The 24,763-nt window shown below is 35.4% G+C and overlaps 3 protein-coding genes across 5 annotated transcripts; 1 reads left to right on the top strand and 2 right to left on the bottom strand.

The window, feature by feature from the left end:
* Nucleotides 1-2,469: 2,469 nt before the first annotated feature.
* On the top strand, nt 2,470-8,875 carry LOC137742299 (uncharacterized). 2 transcript variants are annotated; one of them, XR_011069380.1, is made up of 12 exons: nt 2,470-2,737; nt 3,169-3,233; nt 3,706-3,804; nt 4,537-4,669; nt 4,829-4,888; nt 5,375-5,434; nt 6,195-6,317; nt 6,651-6,722; nt 7,132-7,269; nt 7,372-7,541; nt 7,787-7,891; nt 8,625-8,875. XR_011069380.1 is itself a non-coding variant. In XM_068482130.1 (12 exons), exons 1-12 carry the CDS (start codon nt 2,516-2,518, stop codon nt 8,655-8,657), a joined length of 1,266 nt encoding a protein of 421 aa, XP_068338231.1. In that variant the 5' UTR covers nt 2,470-2,515; the 3' UTR covers nt 8,658-8,875. The 2 variants fall into 2 exon arrangements, 1 of the variants encoding a protein (XP_068338231.1); XM_068482130.1 differs by having other exon boundaries at nt 7,386-7,541.
* A 5,624-nt stretch (nt 8,876-14,499) lies between these two features.
* On the bottom strand, nt 14,500-16,534 carry LOC137742168 (early nodulin-like protein 3). Its single transcript, XM_068481954.1, has 2 exons — nt 16,112-16,534; nt 14,500-15,455 (listed from the first exon to the last, which is right to left on the bottom strand). Exons 1-2 carry the CDS (start codon nt 16,287-16,289, stop codon nt 14,716-14,718), a joined length of 918 nt encoding a protein of 305 aa, XP_068338055.1. The 5' UTR covers nt 16,290-16,534; the 3' UTR covers nt 14,500-14,715.
* Nucleotides 16,535-16,926: 392 nt separating this feature from the next.
* On the bottom strand, nt 16,927-24,763 carry LOC137742167 (uncharacterized). Of its 2 annotated transcripts, XM_068481953.1 has the most exons (11): nt 24,526-24,763; nt 23,311-23,461; nt 23,018-23,201; nt 22,132-22,202; nt 21,281-21,418; nt 21,106-21,197; nt 19,706-19,977; nt 18,834-18,919; nt 18,606-18,707; nt 17,753-17,922; nt 16,927-17,621 (listed from the first exon to the last, which is right to left on the bottom strand). In XM_068481953.1, the coding sequence occupies exons 1-10, from the start codon at nt 24,636-24,638 to the stop codon at nt 17,761-17,763; spliced, it is 1,371 nt and encodes a 456-aa protein (XP_068338054.1). In that variant the 5' UTR covers nt 24,639-24,763; the 3' UTR covers nt 16,927-17,621; nt 17,753-17,760. The 2 variants fall into 2 exon arrangements, with proteins under 2 accessions (XP_068338054.1, XP_068338053.1); XM_068481952.1 differs by having other exon boundaries at nt 16,927-17,922; nt 24,526-24,762.

Raw genomic sequence — 24,763 nt, 5'->3', positions numbered from 1 at the left:
CAATTTAAGTCACGTTACTTCCATGTAATACACATTGAAGAGTAGTTGGTAATTTTTCATAAAGACAAAGTGTATGAAGTTAACTTTGGAAGGTAAATTAAACATTAGATTCAAAACCTATATGAAATGTTAAGGGCTTATAGGCAAGAAAATTATGATATTACACTTTATAGTGTGTTAATTGACTTAAGTTAACAAAAAATTTGACTTAAGTTAACAAAAAAATTGGATAAAATAGCTTTGAAAAAAAATAGTACAGATGAAATTAGCAATTATTAATGAATTTAGACACTTATTTAATCGAAAAAAATAATTTAAAGACTTAATTTCATTGAAGTAATAATCCAATGACCAAATCGGGACTTTGCCTTATTAAAAAATCTACTTCAATTTATAAAGGAGAATTAAAATAGGCATGACTCATGCCATCTTTCCACATCACCACATATATCTACAGTGGCTGCTATGACTTACCAGGCAACTCAAGATGAGCTCAATACTAAATTATTATCGCAAATTCATTGTGTGATTTAGTTCAATTTCACTTGTAAGTAAGAGGTTTTAGGTTCGATTCTCGCAAAAAGCAAGTTTAAATCACATTATTGTTAGCCCATTATGAGACTGAGCACCCACCCTCCTCCTTAGTGTTGATAATATCGTTTGTTAAAAAAAAAGTTCAATTTCACATCCCTTTAACGTAATAATTACAAATCAAAAGAGATATCACTAGATTGTTATACTAAGACCATTTCCAACCGAAGGGTCCAGATGGCCGAAAATAGCCCGAAAACCGCCTCCAACCAAGGATTAGGGCAGAGGACTCATGAAATCTGAGAAGGCCCCACGAAATCTGAAAGGGTTGGAGAGCTGGCTACATGTAGCCAGCCCAGGGCTGGCCAGAAAAATCATTATTCCAGTCGGTTATAACCGACAGGAATCCTTAAGCTAAAATTCAAATGCAATGGCTAGCTGATGTCAGCTAGCCGTTACATTTATTTATTTATTTATTTTTTACAGTTTTATTATTATTTTTTATTTACAAAAATTTTCCTATAACTTCTATTTCACAAAGTTTGTTTCATATTTTTTTCCTATAAATTCCTAAGCCATTATACAACATTAAATTAAATTAAGTAACATGAAATAACATTAAACAATATGAAACAACATTAAATAACGAGCCCTATGGCCCTCGGTTAGAGACGGTTTTTTGTGACAGGGCTAAAACGAGCCCTATGACCCTTTGGCCCTCGGTTAGAGACGGAGGCAAATATGGCCATGTATTGTTCATTAAAATATTAATTTCTTGTAGAGCCAGAGGACTAAAACGAGCCCTCTGGCCAGCTCTCGGTTGGAGATGACCTAAGTGGATTGTATAGTCATATTATTAGGAGCAAATCAATTTATAATTGTAAGGAGGTTATTACTTAATAAAGGCGTCACTATGAAACTTATTTTTTGACTTAGTAGTGAAGTATGTCAATTTTCAAGATGTAGACATTGGCAAAAGAGAGAACCTAGTCTCTAAAGTAGCTAATACATGTATGTAGTGTTCTCTTTAATGCGTCAAGTTTCATGCCAATAAACTATAGACATGCTTACTGGTTAAAAAAAAAAAAAAAAAAAAAAAAAACCCTAGACATGCTTGAAAAAATTTGGCATTTAAGAACAAGATGCTCGTTTTGATGAGTTGTTACCTACTTAGAAGCTCAAGGAAGTAGTATCAACTCCAATGAATAAACCACTGTCTCATACCACTTTAGATAAATATTTCATTTCATCTCAAATTTTAGGGTGTGATATCCACACACTCTTACTACTTCTCACACACTATTTTAATTTTCGGTCATCGTAACGGATAAATTAAAGAATATCAAATGACAAAAATTAATAAGGGGTGTGTGAAGAGTAAAAGGGGATGCGTGGACACACCCCTAAATTTTAATTTGTGACAACATATTTTTGAACTTGTTGACAATTATTACTATGTGAATGAAGTTTCTTAAGACGAGACCTAAAAAAATTATAAATAACTAGTCAAAGTTGGGTCCAAAACTTATTATGACTAGATGAAGGTTATTCCTATATAGGGTATCATTGTTATATAATATTTACAATATTGTTGTATTCAAAATTGAGAGATCTTCAGTGAAATTCTTGTAAATGATTAATTCAAAATCAATTACTACGGTTAACACATTATTCGACTTAACCTAATTTCATACTTCTTCGGTGTAAATAATATGTCTTTGGTTCAACCTTTATGCATTAATAAGTTTAAAACTAAATTATTATTCCGGTGACTTAACCACCTTTTTTTATTTTTTATTATCAAAAAGTAATGGTGGGGCGTTTGGCTGTGGACATTGGCCGCAGTGCTTACTCCTATCCCGGATAACATCCCATTCTGTGTTTCTAGTATACAGTACATTATCCAATTCCAACCCAAAAATCACCTCTCGAAATTACAAACCCAAAAGTCCCTCCGTCCCTCCGTCCCTCCCCTCATCCAACCATGTCAGGCAAAGAGCGTATGCTGAAGAGCCTCAAGAAGTTCGCTGACTTTCATTACAAAATCTTCACGGATAAATATGGCCAGCAGCTCACTGACATTTTCGAGTTCCCTATCAAGCTTGTCCTTTCTCCTTTCACTCTTGCTTTCGACATTGCCGGCTCTGCTCAACGTGGGTTTGGCGTTCCCGAGTTGGTGTCCAAGCTATCTTACATGTCAATCTTTGTGAGTTCTTGCAATTCACGAAATTTTATCACTTGGGAATTTTTCTGTCTCTGCAGAGTTTGAGAATTTAGCTGCTTTTTTTACTTTTCAGTGGGAGTTTTCGCTGTTACTAGGTATCTGCAAATGGGTCAACGGTGTTTTCTGAGTTTAGGGGATATAAAGACTGGATTTTGGTAGAAATTAACAGTTGTTTTGGGAGGTTTGTGTCATTTGGGAAATTGGGTCGATGGGTTTTTGTTCAATTGTTATTGGGGTTTGTGTGAATTTTTGTGGCGATGAATGTAGAATCAATTGGTGAATGTGTAATTTGATGGAAAAGTTGAATTACATTTGTAGTTTAGTCAAATAGGTTGTGAGGTGAAGCTGCTACTCTTGGGAACTTGCATAATACTGAATGGTTTTGATCTGTTTTGGTTTCCTTTACGTTTCAGGCAGTTGCTACTTTAGGAACTTATGACATAGCATTAGAGATGGGAAAGAAGGTGATATGTCAAAGGTAATTTTCATTATCTGTTATCGTTACTTATCTTTATTTTCTATGCTTGATATTGTAGTGCCTAGCACCTTTATGGTTTATAGTTTCACTATATATATACATGTACATATGCATATGTGTGTGTGTGTGTGTGTAGATTGATCATCTGACAAAAAACATGCTAAACTATAAAGAAAATGAAAATTATTATGCATTGATGTACAAAGGTGCTTCCTTTCTATCATTTTATAGTGTACTACTGTTATTGTACTAGTCACCATTCTCTATCATTGAGAAGCAATTCGCACACAACAATTTAGAACATTTTATGGGAAAATTTCAAAACCATGGTAGTATTCATGGTTGCTCTCTAAGCTGCCATATTTGGTGTAAAGGGATCTGGCTGTGAATCTCCTTGGTGAACTTGATGATGTTACTACGTTCATAGTTCATTGAACTTGGATGATTTCTTAACTGCTGTCTTGAAGTGCAGGAACTGTGGAACCTGCAATGGTTGGCAGGCATTGCGGTGTACCATGTGCAGAGGATCAGGGAGGGTGCAATACCAAGTGAAGAATTACACCTTGAGAAGGTAGACTTCCATCCATTTAGATTTTGGTCCCTATGTCTGGAAAACATGGTAACTCTATGAGTTATAATGTGCTCTCATTTGCCACAAAGTGGAAAGACTTTTAGCAAAAATGGAGGGAGATTTACCAAATACGTAGGATACATGATTCGACAACCATTTTCTTGAAGTTTTAACTAGCCAAATATGATGGAAAAAATTCTAAGTTGTGCTATAATGTTTGAATAGCATATGCCTAGTGAGTCCCACAAATGGGCTAGAAAATCTCCAGTCTTGCCAAAATCTGTACTGGGAATATGAACTTGATTAGAAAATTTGACTCTGTTAAGAGCTTCTTATGGGTCTCCTGGTGTAGTCCTTCAAAACCAAACTATGGCTATCATTCTAAAAAATGGGAGTCCATTGGATTGCTGGAATTTATTATATTTCTAGTCAAATATTTGAGATGTTACTAGCATGTCAGAAACAAACGTCTTGCAATGTGATTTCTGAAACTAAATATAGCTCTGCTGTACCGTTTCTCCTTGTTACCGTAGTTTCAACTTTCAGACAATCAAGATTGGTAGTTAATGCTGGATTAGTTGAAAATATTCTTTTTATCTTTGGTTTGCAATATGTTTCGTCTACTTTATGGTTATTGTTTATAAATATTATCATGCAGTGAGTTCTTTATCCAACCATACCAATATGATATTATCTTCATGAATTTTATTTCTCATATGAATCTTTATGCAGTGGAGAGAAGGCAACAGCTCAATGTGTTGCAGATGCCATTGCTGATAATCGGGCTGAGTTGGTTCATCTTCCATCCGCCATAAATCTTGATGCACCATTGCCATCTAAAGAGTGCCCAACCTGTGATGGCACGGTAAACCTTTTGGTCCCACGTAATTTGACTTAGTTACATATATTTCCCACTGTATCAAACTCATAATCAGTATTTATATCCAAAGCATGCGGGTTACCTTCTCACAAAACTGAAGATCTGAAGTCATAAACTTGACACGAAATATTTACTTTATTTCAGGGTGTGATGGGCTGTCCTGAGTGCAAGGACAAATTACAAGTCAGAATCTCTGCAGATGATGTAAGCTATTTTTTGTTACATTGATCTGAGACTCATAATGTTCCAACTTGATCTTCACTTTGTGCGATGCATAATTCAACACTAATTTGTGAACTTGTCTCTTGTTTCCTAAGACTAGAACTTAGCAATTGATAGTTCCAATTACTTGTAGAGTTCTCAGTACATTAGTTGATTTACTGTTAGAATATTTGGAATTGGTTTAATATGTTTCAGAGGGGCAGTGTGTTATTTCAAGCAAACTGTGTCAATCATTCAAAAGGAATTGTTTGACTACAATGATACAAATCATACAGTCCATACCCATTCAACTGGTTAAGAATAAAAAAGCTCTAGTCAATAGTCATGTTACTTTTATTTTGTTTTATCTTCTCAAAGTTGAGTTTAAAGAAATTGTGGTATTATTTAATCACGTTCTCGTATCTCATTGATTCATTCTTAATGATGCTTCCATCCTCATAGGTTCATGTTTTTTTTTTTTCCTCACAGATCATGGAGCCTCCATGGAAGGCCTACAATGTTCTGAGGAAGATGGACTACCCCTATGAGGCTAGTATCAATTTTTGTCCTATGCGACATGCTTTTACTTTTAGTGGGTTTTATTTTGACAAGTATAATTACTTAGCAAGAGTAATTTATAACAAGCTCCCATCTAAGTTTATGACACCATGAAGCAATTTTTCTCCCACCACTCCTTAACTCTCTCTGAAATACCGACATTTAGACCACGTGCAACATGAGGGGGCCTTTCCCTTCTGCAGTCCTCCCTAATTCAACAGAAGAGGCCCCTGATGAACACAGAATGAACTTATTTATTTTCAACCTTGAAGACAAAGTTTGATTATTAAAGTACAGTATCTCTGAATTCGTTTTGGTTGCCAAACGATTTTAGGAATATCTTCTTGAATCTGAATACAGTAAATATAGTAAACTTATTTCAAGTACAGGCTCTCTGGCTGCAGCGATAAAAGTTTCGCTTATAGTTTATTCTGCGAAAGAGTCAAATTTGGTGACTGTTGTGGGCTTAGCCTTGCTAGAGAAGATACTTTGTGTCTGAAGATAGTCAATCTCGTATTGGATCTTTTAACTTTTGAATATAATGATTTCATTGTCAAGGAACTATCAAGGAATTAGAGCTCCATATTATCAAGCATGTTTAGTCTTCAGATATGGTATTCATTTTTGTTGTTAGGTCAGCTGCTAAAGGCTTCGTTCTGCTCATTATAGAAACATAGATCCACAAACTAAGAAAAGTTTAGATACTAGTTTTTATCTAATTTTTTATTAACGATCTTGTTAATTGTTTCAGCATATAGTTCACAGCATGAAAGATCCCAGCATCGCTGCATTTTGGCTGTTTACCTTGCCTCAGGTTGTGGGGGGTTTCGACTTCGATGATGATATCAAGAAAAAAATTTGGTGGCAATACAAGGTTTACAATTTATAGATACTGTATCAAAGTTATACACATCCTTACTTTTATGTTGTTTCTTATCATATTGTGATGGCAACATTCCCATGTATTGTACTTTAAAGATATTAGACCAGTATAAGAAAAATGTGAGCTTTACCTTTGTTTTTGTGAAAGACGCGACTTTTTTCTTAAAAAAAAAATTCCTACACATCCTTGTTACCTTATTGCTCAATATCCCACTTTACATTTACATTTATTATTTACAATACTTTATTAAGCAAGACTGCAGCAGTACCTTACTATAATTATCTATTCATCTATTTCCTTGTTTCCTGGTTCTTTTTGGTTTAGGAATCTATGCGGTATGATCAACTTCGTGATGTGGTGGCCAAGCGAAAACCTGGCTGGGAGCAGTTGCAGGAAGTAAGAAAATTTGTGCATATAACCAGTTCAGTTAACGGGTTTGGTTTTTTTTGTATTTATATTGTTTGTTGACAAAATATCTCTTGAAAAGTTTATAGGAAACAAGTTTAGGATTCTTCTATTGGCCTTTTGGTCTCCCTTTAACAACTCTTCTTTTCTTATTTTTAGAAGAAAAAAAAAATCGTAATGAAGCTTCAGCTCTTAATGTCGTATAACAGTGATTAGTCTGTTGTAAATTTTGTTCCTACTGAGGGAACATCGTAGTTCCATCTGCTTCATACTTTTTCCATTTGTTCAAAGATGGATTCATATTTTGATAATTGAACTCTCGTACATTTTAAGAGTGCATTGTTTCTGCAATTTGTTTCTTGAGAAAGATATTTGATATGAATTTGCTCATCATTGATAGGCCTTGATCTCCATAGATCCTGCTCGAGCCAAGGAAGATCCTGTTATTGTGAAAAATATCCCTTACTATAAAGCGAAAAAGGCCCTTGAAACAGAAGTCATGAAACTTGATCCTCCACCAAGGCCGCAAAATTGGGGTGTAAGCAATCTATCTCAATCAATATAGTAGTTTAAGTATTGAATGGTACCAGGCAGAAAAAGGAAGATGCTCATCATACTTCGGATAATTACGATCTAACAGTGGAGCATTGGCAGGAACTGGACCTTCCACTGAATGCATCTTCTTGGAGCAAGGAGGACCTCAAAAATCCTGAAAAGTTCTATGAAATGACTGTCCTTCTAAATGCTCAAAGAGAATTGGCTGACAAAATTTTGGATGCGCAGTGGGAGACTAGATGGCGACAAGAAAGGGTTAGTAACTTATAATGTTATGTAGCAAAAATGAAGTCTGCTTTGCCCTTTCTATTTCTTAATGAGTTTAGTAAATCTATAGGAAATGAAGCACATAGAATATATCAATATAACGATCTCATAGACTAAAATTTTATACGAGGCACACAACTATGGAGGCCATCTTTTCCTGCGATCGCTTTTAGTTTTAGCCATGAACCATTGTTTTCAGTGCAATGACATAATATATCCATTTTGATGGTCAGTTGAACGAGATGTTGGAGGAGAAGGTACGGCCGTACATGCAGAGTATTGACAGTGGGACCCTCTCCCAGCCTATTATATTACAATTACAAGATCAGAATCAGAAGGTTTTACTACTTTTCCCTTTTCACTCTTTTATTAGCTCTTGGCGAGCATTGAATCTGAGTGTAAATTACAGAAGTGCTTCTTTGATGAATACTAGTATCCTATTACCCAATCAAGAAAGGACATGCCTTATATTTCCCTTTCCATTCCACTTAAGCTACAATCCGACTCTCAAATTAACATCAAATTAGACTAGATTGTAATAGAAGTGTTAAAATTGACTGTGACATGTAGTACTGGAATTGCATACTAAGCTTAACGGTCTTGCGTGTCCAAACTTTGTGTTATTTGGATGATCTCCATTATTGAACGTCCATTAGGCGTCTTTGCATTATTGAACGTCCATTAGAGAGCTCCATTTAGTACTTTATGGTTCGGCTGTTTAAATACGGGTGAAAAGCTATTTTGCCTCAACTAATCACAGTACCGGTACCCCTTAGTATCAAGTCCGTTGGTATCCCAACTGTAAAATGAAAGTTCTAAGATTTTTTTTGAGTCCTACTTGGGTTTCCATACAAATTCAAGAAAGTGCTTTCTAGCTTTTGTAAACCTTAGTTCACGGGTGGTGAACCTTAGGACCACATGTTTCACTTTCAACACATTGTTTTCATGCTGCATTGGTTCTGATCTATGAAAATCCTGCTTTATTAGTTTTGAAAATTGAGGTTTCACCTTGTGCTGATGTGTACATTTATGTAATCCAACAATGCTATAACTCTGTCTCATGCCTTGCAGAGGACCCGACAACGGAGATGGTGGTTCTTTTGACGATACTTTCAGCCATTTTTGTACCCAGAAAGTACCACAGATCACGGCTTGTTCTTTTCGTTATGTATGATTTTGTGGCTACACTGCCTTCTTCTATATTAGTTTACTTCCCCTTATAACTCAGCTGCTTAATCTCATCTATTTTTTAGCCTATTGGGACATCACTTGATGTAAATGACGCGAAAATGGCTATCTACGAGGAGCAAAAGTTCAGTTTTTTTTTCCTTTTCCTATTGTCCATGAGATTGAACTCGAGACCTCCTCGGAGATTGAGTGTCACTTAGGCCAAAAGGTGATTGACAATGTTTAATTCTTAATCTTCCATCATATTGTGAATAAACGGAAACAACAGACCAATTATGAGAGTGAGCCTGTTGTGGCGGACGTCTCTCAAACAAAAAGTGAGCCTTTTGCATGAACGTCCCACCATGCAAGCCCACATCTTGTTTGAGAGCTATTGCATATGGTTTTCCGTACTCTGTATGCAAGAATTATCTCGTTCTTGTTGGAAATCAACTTTCATATACGAGTATACTGTGACGTTTCGTCTCAATGAGACAATACTCTTAAGTCTTCATGCACATAATTTTTGTGTCATCGATACGAAATTGCAGTGGCGGTCTATTATGCAAGACTGGACGGACAGGACACGCACGATTCAGCGGTTTCTCGTTTTTTGTCGGTCTTCCCCCCTCCCGTAATTGTCAAGAGCAGGACAAGTCACCGTATTGACGTGTTGTGTGCGTTAGACGTCGACTTGTATTGCTTAAGATATAAGCAATTGAAACACATCAAGTTCTGTCCTAACATTTTGTCAAGGCGTTCAGAAAGAATATGTCGACGCACTCACTCAAAACCAAATTTGATTTGACAATGCTATTTGCTACCATGCAGCTAACAAATGAAAAAAATAATTAAAAAATTGACCATTTTTATATTGTTATTGAGAAGATTTATCCCAGAAATTTAAGTTGTTAGGGAATTGACCAATAATGTATATCAAGTTTACGCCCTTGATGCTCATTTTCTGATCCACTTTGCATTGAAGAGGCACACGGACGAGTGAGAGTTAAACAAATACAAAGAAATAAGAGATAGAGATCAAACTCAGGATATCACGTAAAAAAATGTTATGATACTATGTTAGACAACTGCTAGGATCAAAAGCTCAAACGTCAGGAAAGGGTTGCTGTATCAAGGGTCTGATCAAACTATATTGGTCATACATCGTATGTAGTGAAAGAAATTATCTAAATCAAGGTCTCCAAAGCTCAAACGTCAGGAAAGGGTTGCTATGTCAAAGGGTCTGATCAAACTATATTTGGTCATACATCGTATGTAGTGAAAGATATTATCTAAATCAAGGTTTCCATTCATTTGCATGGGCTATGTTAACACCGATCCAATCAGTCCCATCTCTTAATGACAAGAAAATTCCACACAGATTGACTAGGAATTGGATCTTCTTCTCAGCATAAGTTCATGATCCTCCTGATTAGCCTACATGAGTTGTTGAATTTTGATCCAACCGCTACAATTATTATAAATTTTAAAAGGATCTTCTGTTCATAACCGTTAGATCAAAATCCAACGACTCACGTAAACTGGTTAGGAGGATCCTAAGCACAAACTCAGGAGAGGATCCAATTCCGATTGACTACTAATATGTGGTTTTGAATAGAAATTTAAGGAGTCGGTCATAGTTGTATGCTCTTGATTAGTCTAAGTCTCTTGTAACATCCTCTCTTCGGGCAAAGTTCACATCAACATTAAGCTCCTAATACTAATCTAATTTCAACAAAAGGACAACTAAACTCTCTTCTTGCATGATGAATTATTATGCTCGAAATAGACCACTCGACTAATCTCATCCACGTGAAATTTCATGTACAGTTTCTTTCATACTTTAACATACTTTAAATTTGTGCTCTACCTTCAGTTTGAAAAAAGTGTAAAAAGTCGACATATATTTCTTTTTTCAACATACATTAACCTAGTGAAATATTTTCAATTTAATTCAATACTAAGCATCAAACAAGACCTAATAAGGTCTTTTACCAGAATCCGATTCCTCTTTGGATCCTCTTTGTGTGGACTCTGAGGATCCATCAATCATGTACATTAATCGGTATATCATGCGGTTATAAATTATTTTATATAAAAAATTAAACATAAAGAGTACTTGACAAAAATTGACAGCATAATATACGATAAACATACATAATTTACGAATCTCTAGAATCTTCACCAAAAGAATCCGAAGAGGATCCGGATTCCTTTTACTAATCCAATTTCACGAAAGGACAAATGGATTCTCTCAAAGGATCCTCTTGATCAATGTTAGTGGACCGTTGAATTTTTATCCAACGGTTACAAATAGGAGGCCCTCTAAAAATTATAATAATTGTAATCATTGGATAAAAATATAATAATCTACTAACACTAATCAGGAGTATCCGACCGGTTGCCTCGGAGAGGATTCAAATCCTCTCTCAAATACACAATTTTGAAGCTTTATCAATATTGGTTGGAAGAAACATTTCACATCACTTAATTGATAAAGTTAGTCCCATCGTCCCAGGTGTCATATGCATTGAGGTACATGTCATCAGTTGTCATCTCTACAGATGGACTAGTCTGTGGACATATGTAGTAGCACTCGACTCCCCATCACATCTTTCTTGTATTTTTCTTGCCGACAAAAGCAAATCGATCACACTTGTCCGCAGATTCATCACCTCTCTATTCCATGAAAATGAAGGCCTAAGTTAGGATAATCTATGTTTTAAGGCCTCAAGCACAAGGATAATCTAGAAGGCTTATTTTTCTAAATTATTGATTTAAATTACATAATAAATAAGATTTTCTTTTTTCTTTTTTCTGATTAGCGATTTAGTTTAAAAGTAATGCTACACTTTTGTATTTTTTATATTATATTTGTATTATCATCCTAACGGAAGCATGACTCATTGACACATATGGATTACATTTTTTTTTAGAAAGAGTAATACAAATATAGTATGAAAAAATTGGATATACTAGCCTTTTTATTAGCGTAATGAGACCGTGTATATAACATGCTAAAGTATTTATCGAAAAAATATTGCAAACGACAGATATGACTAGTCATGTAATGAATCTAAATCACACAAGCTACAAATTTCTTACAATAACATCATGTTTTATATAAAATCGTGTATTCAATCGGATTGTAAAGAATTTTTATGGAGTTATAAATTCATATAGACTTTGAGTTGTATATCCCATGAAATCAAATTGCGACCACATATTCCTAAACTTTTAAAGAAAATTAATGAAAAATATTTGAAAATTTTAAGTTTTAATGATAAGGATAAAATAAAGGGTAAAGTGAATAGTACCATAATTAATTTTTTAATGTAAAAATATAATTTTTCATTAAAATGAACAGTATCGTGAACTTTTCGTTAAAACTCTCAAAATTTTATAGACTCATTTGAATTCATGATTAAATATATCCGAGTTTTTGGTGGACTTTTATTAACTCCTTCGGATTGAATTCACTATCATCTTGTCAGACTTCAATTATATCGAAGAAAGAAAGTGTCAAACTTCAATCCATTTGTGCAGTTCCATTTATTGATTTTCCACGAACGAAGGGTCGGTCGCTCACTGCTTTAAATCAATTTATAATATAATACTCGACCATTTTTAGTTTTAAAATTTAAAAATTAAAATCTTGTTTGGTAAATAATTTTTATTTTTTTTTTCAAATTAAAAATTAAAAAAGTGAAAACTCTCAATTCAAATTGTTATCATTAGACAAATTTTTAATTTTTATAAATAGAAAAATAAAACTTAAAAACAAAATAATTATCGAATTGCGACTTAATAACAAATTAGCTTCCAGTCAATGGGTGAGGTTCAGTAGTCCCGACATCCAGAGCCACACATATAAATTTGAATGCCCTCACAAACACGGAGGCAGATTGTTTGCCCTCTTGTTTGGGTGTATTTTCTATCTCTTCCTATATGTGCGGTCACGGTTAAACCACGTCAACATTTTATATTTCTATTGTTTTTTGTCTTATTATCTCAATAAAAAAATCAATATAAAATGTTGACGTGGCTTAACGTGACCGTATAAAATAGGAAGGGATAAAAATGGCACCCAAATAGGAGGGCAAACAATCTACCTCCCACAAACAATTGTAGGGACGAAAATCAAATATGAAATGAGTACTGCTCATTATATTTGATAGGTCCCCCTCCCTCCCCTTGGTTAGACAAGTCCCTGAGGCTATTCGTCTGAGGTTTAATTAATTGCAGATAGACACATAACAAAGATTTTATTTTGTTTCAGTATAGAAATTCTGAATTTTTTAACTGTTAAATATTTGATTTTTTATTGTGATTTTGACAAAAAATTTCACGGTTAAAAAGTTCAAGTTCAAAGTATCAAATACTCCGAAGCATTATAAAAAATTAAACATAATACCCAGCAAAAAGAAATGAAGAGAAAACTAAGAGATATAAACCCTAAACCCTAGTTCAAGCAATTGTGACTCTTAAATATTTAGAAAACTAGTATATAATTAAGAAACAAAGTTGAAAAATCAACCAAACCAACTTTTGATTTTTGTTTTTGGTCAATTCTTGACCGACTCATGCTTTCTTGTGAAGATTAGTATCTCAAGTGCTGTACACGTGTACTTGGTCAATGTGTATGGTCAAAATTGCGATCCATTTTTTGTTAAAAAAAATAAAATAAAATAAAATTTTCGTGATCCATTTTATTTATATTCTTCAATTAGAACTACTATTTATGCATGTGGCGCGAAAGGTTGATTGACTTTAGTAGATAATTACAAATTTACCACTTAAAATGCATGTAGCGAGTATTCATGCAGCTTTACCCACCGACTTAAATCTAATCGAAAACCAAAATTACAACGTGATTGGCTAGCATTAGTATGTATTTAGCAAATCATCGTGTGCTTGTGGTTACAGAATGGTAAAGAGGCCCAGACTCAGAAAGGATGGATAACCATATCAATTGTTCCTCTTTTTTTGAACTTAAAAGAAAATTTTAAAACAAAAACACAAATCATCATCTAACAGTGGAGATGATCATAATTATATTGAATAAAATAATGTAAGTATAGTATTCAAATTTCAGTTACAACAGCACTAAGAATAAAATAAAGAATAATACTTGCATTCCTTTTGGAGAAATGAACTTGTTTCTCTATTCACAAACAACAAATCTTCACCGTATAATTTCATAATCGGAACACTTCAATTTTATAAGAATAATACTTGTATTTCTTTTGGAGAAATGAACTTTCTCTATTCACAAATAACAAATCTTCACCATATAATTTCATAATCGAAACTCTTCAATTTTATAATCTTGATTTGAAGATCATCCTTATGAAAATTATTCACATAAGAGATAATAACTATCTAAATGTATCAAATAAATCTATAATGTAAGTATCAAATAACATATTTACGATGAACCGTTAATCTATTTGATAGATATAAATAATTAAATGATATATGACTCAAATAATTTTTGTAAAGATGATTCTCAAATGAAGAATAAAAAATTAAACGGTTCTGATAATGAAATTTTTATCGTGAAGATACGTAAATCACAATTAAACGATTCTAATAATGAAATTTTTACTATGAAGATACGTAAATGGTCATTTTCAAATTTAAATCACGAAGTTATTGCATCACAGGAGTCGAAGAAAATATTGAATATGGAAAACAACAAAAGGGTTTTGCGGAAAATGAATTGATCAAGTTTTACTTTGAAGGGTCAAAAAAAAAAAAACCAAAATCATATCGATAATTCTATAATAAATCATATTATTAAACTAGGATAAACAAATACGAATTAACCCGACCGAAACAAATTCTCTGTTGAGTTGTAAAGTATAAAATTAAAAATGATAGAAAATTAACTAATTAACAAAACATCCCCCAATAAATCATCAAATTAAATAAACCCCTCACACTAACTTTATTTATTTATTCCCCCATAATTTCAGCCCTGCAAAAATCCATTTCATGAGAGCGCCACACTGACCAGAACAACAGCCAAAGACACCAACACAATCGAAGGAGCCGCTACTCCACGTAACGCTCCAGACGGGGCAGTCGCTTCCTGGGACCCTGGTGGCGGAGAAGTAACAGTTCCCGGCGCTGTGGGGCCCGCAGGCTGGCCGGATGGAGTAGGTGTAGGCCCCCCAGGCACGCCAGATGGGGTAGGTGCGGGCCCCTCCGGAGGCGGTGCGGGTGGAGAAGTAGTTGGAGTATAGCCTGACGCCGGAGCTGGCACCGGAGATGATGTTGGAGTGTTGGTTGACGGAGCTGGAACCGGAGAGGTTGACGGCGACGGCGACGGTTGTGATGACCCTGGCCCTGGTGAAGCAGATGGAGGAGTTGTAATCACTGGTGATGGAGATAGAGAGACCGGGCCCCCAGCAGCTGGGGGTAGCCCGGGCCCTTGTGGTGGGGACGCAGCAGGAGGGTGGTAGGGCTGCGGAGGAGCGGTAGGGCTAGTAGTAGGAGGAGGGAGGACTGGTGGCTTGGGGTGCCTCGGGGCCAAGACAATAACAAGAAGCTTCTGACCCTTTTGACAATTACCATTTTGGCCACTGATAAAGTAGAAAGGTCCAGACCTATCGAGGGTGAAGTCTGAGTCGCCACCGTCGAGTTTCTGAATAGGGTTTTGGGTGTTGCAGCTGAAGTAGTCGTCTTTGTTCACGACCAGCACCGAGTCTGACCCCTTCTTGTACTTGAAATCTGTATGTGTACACGTGGCATGAGGAAACAAAACTTAGCAACAATACCGACCTGAAATATAGCTAGGTGGATAAAAACTGAAATTTAGGATCTCTTGGATAATTTATTTTTCTCTTTTATTTAAATCTTTTTGTTTGTTTGTGAATAATCCATTTATTTAATTTAATCAGCTAACTAGAAAAAATTGATGTATGACCCAAGATTTTTCATGTATTATGTGTTGATGTTGTGAAACCAAAGTGATTAGATTTTTCATGTTTAATGTGTTCCTATTACGATGTTCTTTAAGGTTAGATGATTAGAAACGCGACATAACTTTTGTACAATTCTATTCCGTTTTTGAATTCTCAATCTAGATGACGAAAATAAACAGCGTTATGTATAAGAAAAATGCGTGCGGAAATTTTTTTCTTATGATAAAATGTAATGTTATTTATATCATATTTTTATATCTTCTTACATGGTATCTGACTTGAACAGTTCAGATCAAATATCAACTAAGATGGTATGAAAATATGGTATAAAAACATGATATGAACATCATTACTCAAAACAAAAACATCAGCAATGATCCAAACTAAAAGATACACAAATCATAAGTGAAAATATTTAGAGAGAGAGAGAGAGAGAGAGAGAGAGAGAGTGAGAGATCTTACGTAGTGTGTCATTGATATTGAACCTGTTTCTCTCAGCCCAGAGGCTGTAGCTCTGAGAAGGGTTCACAACCCACCCATCTTTCCCACCAACATAGAATTTGTGTCCTTCTATGGATGACAAACACAAGCAAAAGAACACCAACAAGATTTGAAGCCAAACAAATCTCCCAAACTCCATGAGAGAAATTAAGAATTGATCAACAAGATCAAAACAAAACAAAACACACAGGTCAAACAGTAACAATATAAACTATGACTCAATATATGTATTTTGTTTCCAAATATATAGGGACAGAAGGCGATGGAAATCGAGATGCACAAACAGCAAAGATGATCTGCAATTTAGGAAGAAAAAGGCAGAGACGTTCTAGAGAGAGAGAGAGAGAGAGAAGCTGGGAAGGGGATGAGTTAGAGAAAGAGTGGCATGCTTATAAGGGCAAATGAGGGATTATATTACCGTTGCAGGAGCAAGGCTCTTTATGCGTGGCAATATGATATGGCTACGTACGTTTAACGTGTTGGCTGCCGTTGATTTTTCTCCCTTAATTGGTTTACGCGTGGCATAATCCTACCGACTTAACGGTTTTATTTGGGGGAATTTAATGTAATGGGTTGCCTAGGCCCAAGGGTGATGACTGATGAGGATTACTGTAATTTGATTTGTAATTTGCTACGCAACTTTCCTTTAAAAACCCTAAAAATACAAAAGGTTCCAATGTCAAATTGGCAATCTAATTAAGTACATTCTTAATTGTGAATTGACAATCTAGCAATGTAACATGACAGACTGTCGACAACAAAAAAATTATTACTCGTTTTTTTTTTTTTGATGAACCATTTTACTCATTTTATATAAGTATCGATGTATACAAAATTCGAATATAGACATAAATAAATATATTTTGACAACCATATGTTTCCTTAAATTGTATGCCGGAGGTTGAAACTTTCCCTAATTTCCTCCAATTTTTCAATTTGGAATCTATCAAATATAAAAAGCTACAAGTGTCAAGGGTGAGGTGGTAGTTCAATATTTGTGTATAAATAGAAATAAAGGTAAATGTGTTGTGTGTTTAACATTTTTGTTTAAATTAGCATCCCTAACCTCCAGACGGTGCACACACACAAAGCAAATGACAAAGAAAAAGATAATTAGTGTAGGGTTGGAAGTGAGTTAGATGCAATTTTGTTAATTACCTAAATTACCTCAAAGAGTATGATTTTTGAGGGCTCGTTTGGAAAGTGATTCTAAGACAGTCAGAATCACTTTTGGGATGAGGTGCTTCTCCATAAAATCACATAAATCACTTCGATTTTATCTATATGGGAGGTGCTTCCCCTCAAAAGTGATTCTAGCCCTTCCATAATCACTCCCAAACGAGCCCTAAGTACCTTCGGAGCTCAGGTAGCAAAGAACCAATGTTTCCCTCAGCTCCATCCAATAAAATAAAATCATACAAAGTGATTCATCCTTCTTCCTCCACTGCTCAAATGCAAAATCTACAGACACCTGATACATAATACGAGCAACGGTCGACACCATAGGAGAAAACAATTGTAGAAACCCACATTAAGAACAAAGAAACGGAAAACTACGATAAAAGAAAATTCCAGAGTCGTCGATAGATGGTGGAATATTACATTTGTGTTCAGCTGGCCAAATGTCTGGGAGAGCTTTTGAACATACTGTGCCACATGAAAGCTCTTGAAAGCACCATCTCGAGTTCTTGGTGAGTCCAGTTATGCGTCGGAAGGTGTTGAAGAAACATTACCAACTCTTGGAAATCAAGCTTCTGAAGCTCTTCTGACCACTGTATATCAGATCATAGAGGATTTCAGTTACTGACTTCAACTCCGTTACAGAACAACAATTTAAGCTGAAAATATAACCAACGAACACAGAAAATAGTCTTTCTGATTATCTGCTGTCAAATTTACTCAAGCACAAGAACATAGTAAACAGTGTAACAAATAGCGCATTTAATTTGAATACCAATTTATTAAGGTTTTTAATGAAATGGCATTTTTATCGCCAATCAAATCTTTTTACCTTTTTCAAACTCCAAAAAACAATTTAAAAAGTAAAAAAGAAAAACCAGCACGGCCAGTTGGCGATGACACTAAAAAAAAACACAATGGAAGGCAGTTTCCATGCAAAGTAATCGACATTTAAACTTAAACGGCAAGCAAGGCTGCAAGAATGCATTTATGTTTATTATATGTGTTAAATGAAGAGCAATCGACAGTCTATTTCTTCAGTGTTGAACATGCTGCATGAAAAAGATCTTTACCCTTATATAAAGAGTCAAGGTTATCACAAACGGTGATTTGTTTCCATAAGTAGAGCTATCAAACATGGTAGCCTTCCGACCCCCCAACATTTACCAAACGGAGAGAGATATTGTTAACGACAAATAAATCAATACGAACATTTCCTTATCACAGGCTCGCAGCTACTACATCCAAACACGTAACCAAGGAAACAGATTCTTACCGTTAGAAGAAAACTGGCAAATATATACACAAGGAAATCTGGCAATGCATCTCCTTCGGCTAGGTATGTATCCCACAGACGAGAAATAAGATTGAAAGGAATCTAAAAGGAGAAAGGAAAAAAAATTCCATTAGCCATGCAATAAATTACAGTAGGTTCGCATTGTCCCGTGCACAAAAACAGAGGAAACACACATCAAGTACATAGAAGAGATCTGTAGAAGCAAACCTCGCGTATTAGAAGACAGTTGAACCACCGAAAAGCAAATTGAAGAAATTCGAGCCCTTGCTCCTCCACATGTCTAGATACAGGTTCTAATGCAGAAGAAAGAAAACTACTGAATATACACACGAAGTTTGAAAAAAAAAAAAAAAGCACATACACATGAAGGATAGCAGAATTTTGAAATGTTTCTTGCATCCCAGAGCATAGGCATATGCCATCTTCTGAAGATATTACATGGAAGTTTGTAAAGTATACAAGCAAAAAGTATGCAAGCAAAAGTTGGTCTGTCCTTCAGCAAAACAAACCACATAAAATATATTCTTTCAACAACTCACATTTAACAACCTTTCACTACAATATGATGTGCAAATGTGCAACACCATTTTATTGCATCAGATGGAGATTTAAAAGAACTGAAATGCAATACACACCACCTTCTTCATAGAATTATAATATATAGTCATGGAATTATAATATATAGGAAGTCCAAATATACATAAAGACCCATATATCAGCCAGCAAGCATCTCTAGGTTGCTATATGCAAGTCCAAATATGCATAAAGAAAAGCAAAGAGACTTCCATATTGAAAATTATGCCAGAGAAGAATTTCCGGATCAAAGAAGAGGCAGATCAAAATATGGTGCGGAAAAACCCAAATCGAGATGAATGGAAGATGCCTCTGGAACTAACTTGTTTTTCTAGATCAGTCGAGGTAATCATTGAAAAGTCTCAATGCTATCTTCGAATATTAAAATGGGTCTAGCAAAATTTAAATCAGTTTAAGGCCTTAAGCACACTGCACATATTTGATTCAGTTCATCCAGGGAAAAGTGTGTAAGAATCAGAAAACAGAAGCAAAAAAGTGGGGGTTACCATCAATCCGCCTGACCACTTCCTTTAGTTTAAACACAAGCCTCTGGATTCCCGGCTGAGCAAAAGTGTAATGATCTTGCATACCTTCAAGTAAATTTGATAGGCACCAATAGCAGTCAGCCTCTATATTAGATATTTTATCAGGAGACAGATCAGAGATTGACCAATTATCCACACTCCCCTCCAAGTATTCTGACAAGAAAACAACTAGAAAAGGAGTAACAAGATCATTTATTCCCTGAACATATCCACTTGCAGGATGTCGAATGGCCCTGAAAGACACAAGGAGAAGTACCTTAAGAAGATATAACTAATAACCATACGAATTACATAATTAAAAATTAAAATAAAATGATGGCATCTTGATATCATACTCCATATCTACATGATTTGTCCCTCTTTTTAAATCTAAACTGTTGGAATCCAACAACAGCTAAGAAAATTAAATAGAAACAATTCACTTAACCAATATACCATGAATTGTTGTCTGCATTTGATAGTCTAAACTTCTCAGTTGGAGGAAACAACAGGAAAAATGTTTCACATAAATGAGGCCTAATCTCAGTAGGGACTTACCATGGAGGACACAAGTTTCACATAGTCTAAACTTCTCAGTTAGAGGAAACAACTGGAAAACAAGTTTTACATAAACAACGGTATAGAAGAGCTTTATCACTATTCTCTATTTCTCCCTGCATGGTCCAAATCTCAGTAGAGACCTACCATCAAAATACCATGAAATGAACGTGGACACTTGAATCATTCTGATCAACATTACTAAATAACAGTGAAGGTGTAGCTATGTATGTATAGCTAAGTGACAATAACAATTTGAGATTCATGCCCATGCCAGCCCTCTTAATGCACAAATGTTAAGAACACCAAACCTACCAGGTTATTGCAGAGAACATGTACATATGAACTTAAACAAGTCGCTATCAACTTGACACCACTATCCCAAACAGTTTAGAGCTATAACTACTTTGGTAAAACCAATAGAGCAATCACAAATGTTTTCAAGTCTGACTGGTACTAAAAGCCTCTAAACTTAGAGCTGTTAAAGCATTATTGGTATGGACATGGGCTGGTTTTTGAGACTGATGCACGGCACTAAACAGCACGATAATTTAGAGACATATCATATCTCACTGTTCCATATTGTGAGCTACTACATAATCAGCGAGGGTCTAATGAGCCAAAGCCTTTTTTATGAACCCTACAACTAAGACAATTGCTCTGGAATTCCTAGATCAATAACCTATTAAATTTTACACTTTTGTTTTTAGGAACCAGCAGGTCCAGTAGATGCAACTTAGAACAGCCAGTATGAGTTTGCATGAGAGCATTTGATGTAAAAAACAAGCCAACAATGACTAGTAATTTAAGATATAGTATTTAACCAGGTATAAAGGATGCGCTCCAAGGATTTCTGGACTTGCTCCTGCTGAAAAAAAGATACATCTGGCACAGTTCTTGGGCAATCAACAGCAATCTAATATGGTCAAAAAAGATAAAAGTCAAATCCAAGAACAAGGTATTAGCACTAAGTTGGCAATTGTTTAACATATAAAACACCTGACGAAGCATGTTTATCTCATCATCTGAACGCTCAGTATCCGGAATATCATAGTACTGAGAAACACAGTCAAGATACTCAAGGCGCTTCCTTCTTAGAACTCCCTCCCTTCTATCTGAATTAGACGGTGCATATCCCTGTTGTCAGTTCATATTTTAATTTCAAACAAGCCACAACATTTACAAGATAAACGCAATCCAGTTTATCAAAATAGCAAATAAAACAAGACCTTTTTCTAAGGTGATGGTATCTTCAAATGCATGCTTTAGGACTTCCACTCCAATTACAGAAAACAAACACCATAACTCACAAGGAAAAAAGTGGATTGATAAGCTTAATGACACAGTAACACAAGCATAAGACCTTACGTACCAAGCCTGGGATGCACATTGGACACCATGGACACCACTGAAAGAACTAGGCACCCTTGACCAGCTAAGGGCAGCAATGGTTTTAAACTTGCGGTGAACAAAACGTGTAGAATACAAAAAGAAAAGACAGTAAATAATCTACAGGGACATATGGAGAGAACCTAGCTGCTTCCCTCTCACAAGGTGAGCACAAAACCAATGGCTTCTGTCTGATTCCACTTTAGGCAGCTTTGGAAGCAATTTCAATCAGGCCTTTTACAAGCCTATTATACAAAATTGAAGCCAAAGTACTGTACATAGTAATGGACTAACCCCACCCAAAACTTCTCCTTCCTCTAATAGGCAAACAGGCAATAATTCTTATTCTAAAAAAAAAAAAAACATGGTTAAATATCTGTGGTTGATTATTAGTGCATTGGATAACAAATCCAAAAAATGTCATAGTGCTTTTAGAAGAAGAATCGAAACATAGAGCTTACCAAAAGAAGCCTCCATATGTCGGGCCGCATATATGGCGGTATGCCACTCCAAGCCAACTCACGCAACTTCTCTACATAACAATTCAAGATTCAATTTGAAAGGAAATGAAAAGAAAGGAAAGATCCAAAATTCAATTAGTGCAAAAGAGAAACTTGGGGTGGTAACAGATTTATCAGAGTGACCTAGGCTACAAGAATGAAATGCCTGATCATAGCAGTAACAATAACACGTGTGAAATTTTAGATTTCAAATCACTGAGGATGCCCACTAAATGATGAAAGGACTACACCAAATTTTGACGCGAAAAGCAACAAACAATACCCCAGGGTAATGTTTATTTCTCTCCTTATGATAATTGTGAAGAACAAGGATCAGATTAGGTTTTCGGAGCACTGGTCGATAGAGGGGAATCTCCTTTGTGTGCACATTTTCCACATCTGTATGGACTGCCCAACTCTCATAGTACCAATTGCCAATAAGTCTTATATCTCCCTTCCGGACTATCTTTGGCATGCAGCTGTTTCTTAAGTCTCTGCTTCATTTAAATGTTTTGCAATATCAATTTGAGATGCTATATGACATTGCATGAGTTCCTAGGAGCTATAGTTTAGAGTCTGTATAGATCACTTCAATTTTCAGGTTGATAGCTTGTCACTATGTTTCTTTCTGTGCTTAAATCGTATCAGAAAACACTTTTGTTTTTCATAATAAAAAGATTAAATTTAATTAGAATAACAGATTCTAACTAGTAATCTGAACACCACCCAGAACATACTCAGAAAAGAAACATTTTAGCTTTACATAATCAGACTTTGATGAATATAGTGGAAGGGGAGAAGAAAAGCAGGGGAGGGGAATTTAAAGAGAAACAAAGTCCTTAAGTACCTAATATCACTGTTGTCCCTGAAAGAACCTTTGTGAACTTCATAACTCTTGCAGAATCAGTAGCTCTAGCTCCCATGGTGGATTTCTGAGCTCCTTTGGAAATATTCTCAACGTTCGAGGTTGATGATGTTAACTTATTTGAATTTGCATTATTGCTGGGCTTGCCTAGACCCTCACCATCTTCCTATTGTAGAAGTAAAAGTACTAGTTACATTTCAGTTAACCAATTATTGCAAATGGATTTATATGTTTACTTTTCAAGCTCATTAGACTAAAGGGAGATAAAAAGAAACCTCCAAGGCTCTGCGATCACTTGTTTCAGCATCATTGAATGATAAGCTCCTTTCGTAATTTGGTAAGGGCACTTGTAATTTTGAAGGATCCAGCAGGTTTGACCTCCTAGTCAGTAAGACTTTACCGGGAATACTACGACCTTTGAGCAACCTAGATATCAGGACAATATGATCAAAGCAAAAAATAATCAGATGTTGAACTTATATTATAAACAACAGATCTTATTTAGATCAACATTTAGTAACTGAAGTACACAACAGAATCTAAAGAATTGTGGACAAGCTACCAGAAGAGACATAGGTTACTTCAGTTTGCGACCTTAAACTACACATAACCCAGTATTTATCATAACTGTTGACACGAACATTGAACTGAAAGGAGTCGTTTTGTCATAACTGTTGACACGGACATTGAACTCCAAACAATGGAGATATCTGATAGAACATTATATAATGCAACAACGGAAAGGAGTCATTTTGTCAGATAGCTCAGACAATCTAACGCAAAGTGGATCTTATCAAGATTGGGACAGTGCCAGACTGGGACAGGGTTAATGAATAATACGCAAGAACTTTCATCACACTTACCGTTATAAGTTTATTGACATATAACGAATCAGACTATCTTCCACACTGAACCATGGCAGTATTGGTTCAATCTAAGTAGCCTAGAGAACATGCTTGCTAGTCTTTCGAAAACATCCAGTAAAAACCAAATCTAGCGTTACCAATTTTCAGCTAAATGACATTAACTTGAGGTTAACACATAACAAATCGCCAGCCAAATGAACTAAAAAGAAAGGTAAGAAACAGATATAAAATGTGAATCACATATTCCCTCAAAATTCAACAAGTCACTTCTGTTTTCCTACATTTTCCAATCTAAGCACAGAGATCTCCAAATCACACTAATTTTCTCACTGATTTCGCATCGAACACATCGAAATGAACAAAACCCACATTGATTTTTTCAACCAACTCTCAGAATTTGAGAAATCAAAATTCAAAAGCTATGCTTTTTACATGTTGGGACCAATTCCAATCCCCAATGCAATGCATCAGAGTCATTAACGAGTGAAAAATTGCCTCCTAATTATTACAATTCAATATTTAATCTTCAAAGACGATGCTTTCTGCAAATGGGTATTCAAATATGAGGAAAATCACAACCAAAAATCATCAAGAAGTTAATAAAAATACGAAAAAAAAAATTACCCTTGAACATTTCTAAGGGTTTGGTTGAATCTGGAATCTGGGGTTGAGATGGCGCTTTCTTTCCTGGAGTGGTTTTCTTCTCTGTCGGAGCTCTGATTGCTCTTCTTGTTCATGGCTGTTGCTCTACAACGACCATGCTGTTTTCTTCCTCTTGTTTTTTTCGGTGCTTGTCTTTGTTGCTTCTCTGTCTCTCTCTACAGAAGAACAGGTAGGAAAACAACAAAAAAATTGCAAAAAT

This window comes from Pyrus communis, chromosome 8, assembly GCF_963583255.1.
Source record: "Pyrus communis chromosome 8, drPyrComm1.1, whole genome shotgun sequence".
In the NCBI taxonomy this organism is placed as follows: Eukaryota; Viridiplantae; Streptophyta; class Magnoliopsida; order Rosales; family Rosaceae; genus Pyrus; species Pyrus communis.
This window is presented reverse-complemented; position numbering and strand designations above follow the sequence as displayed.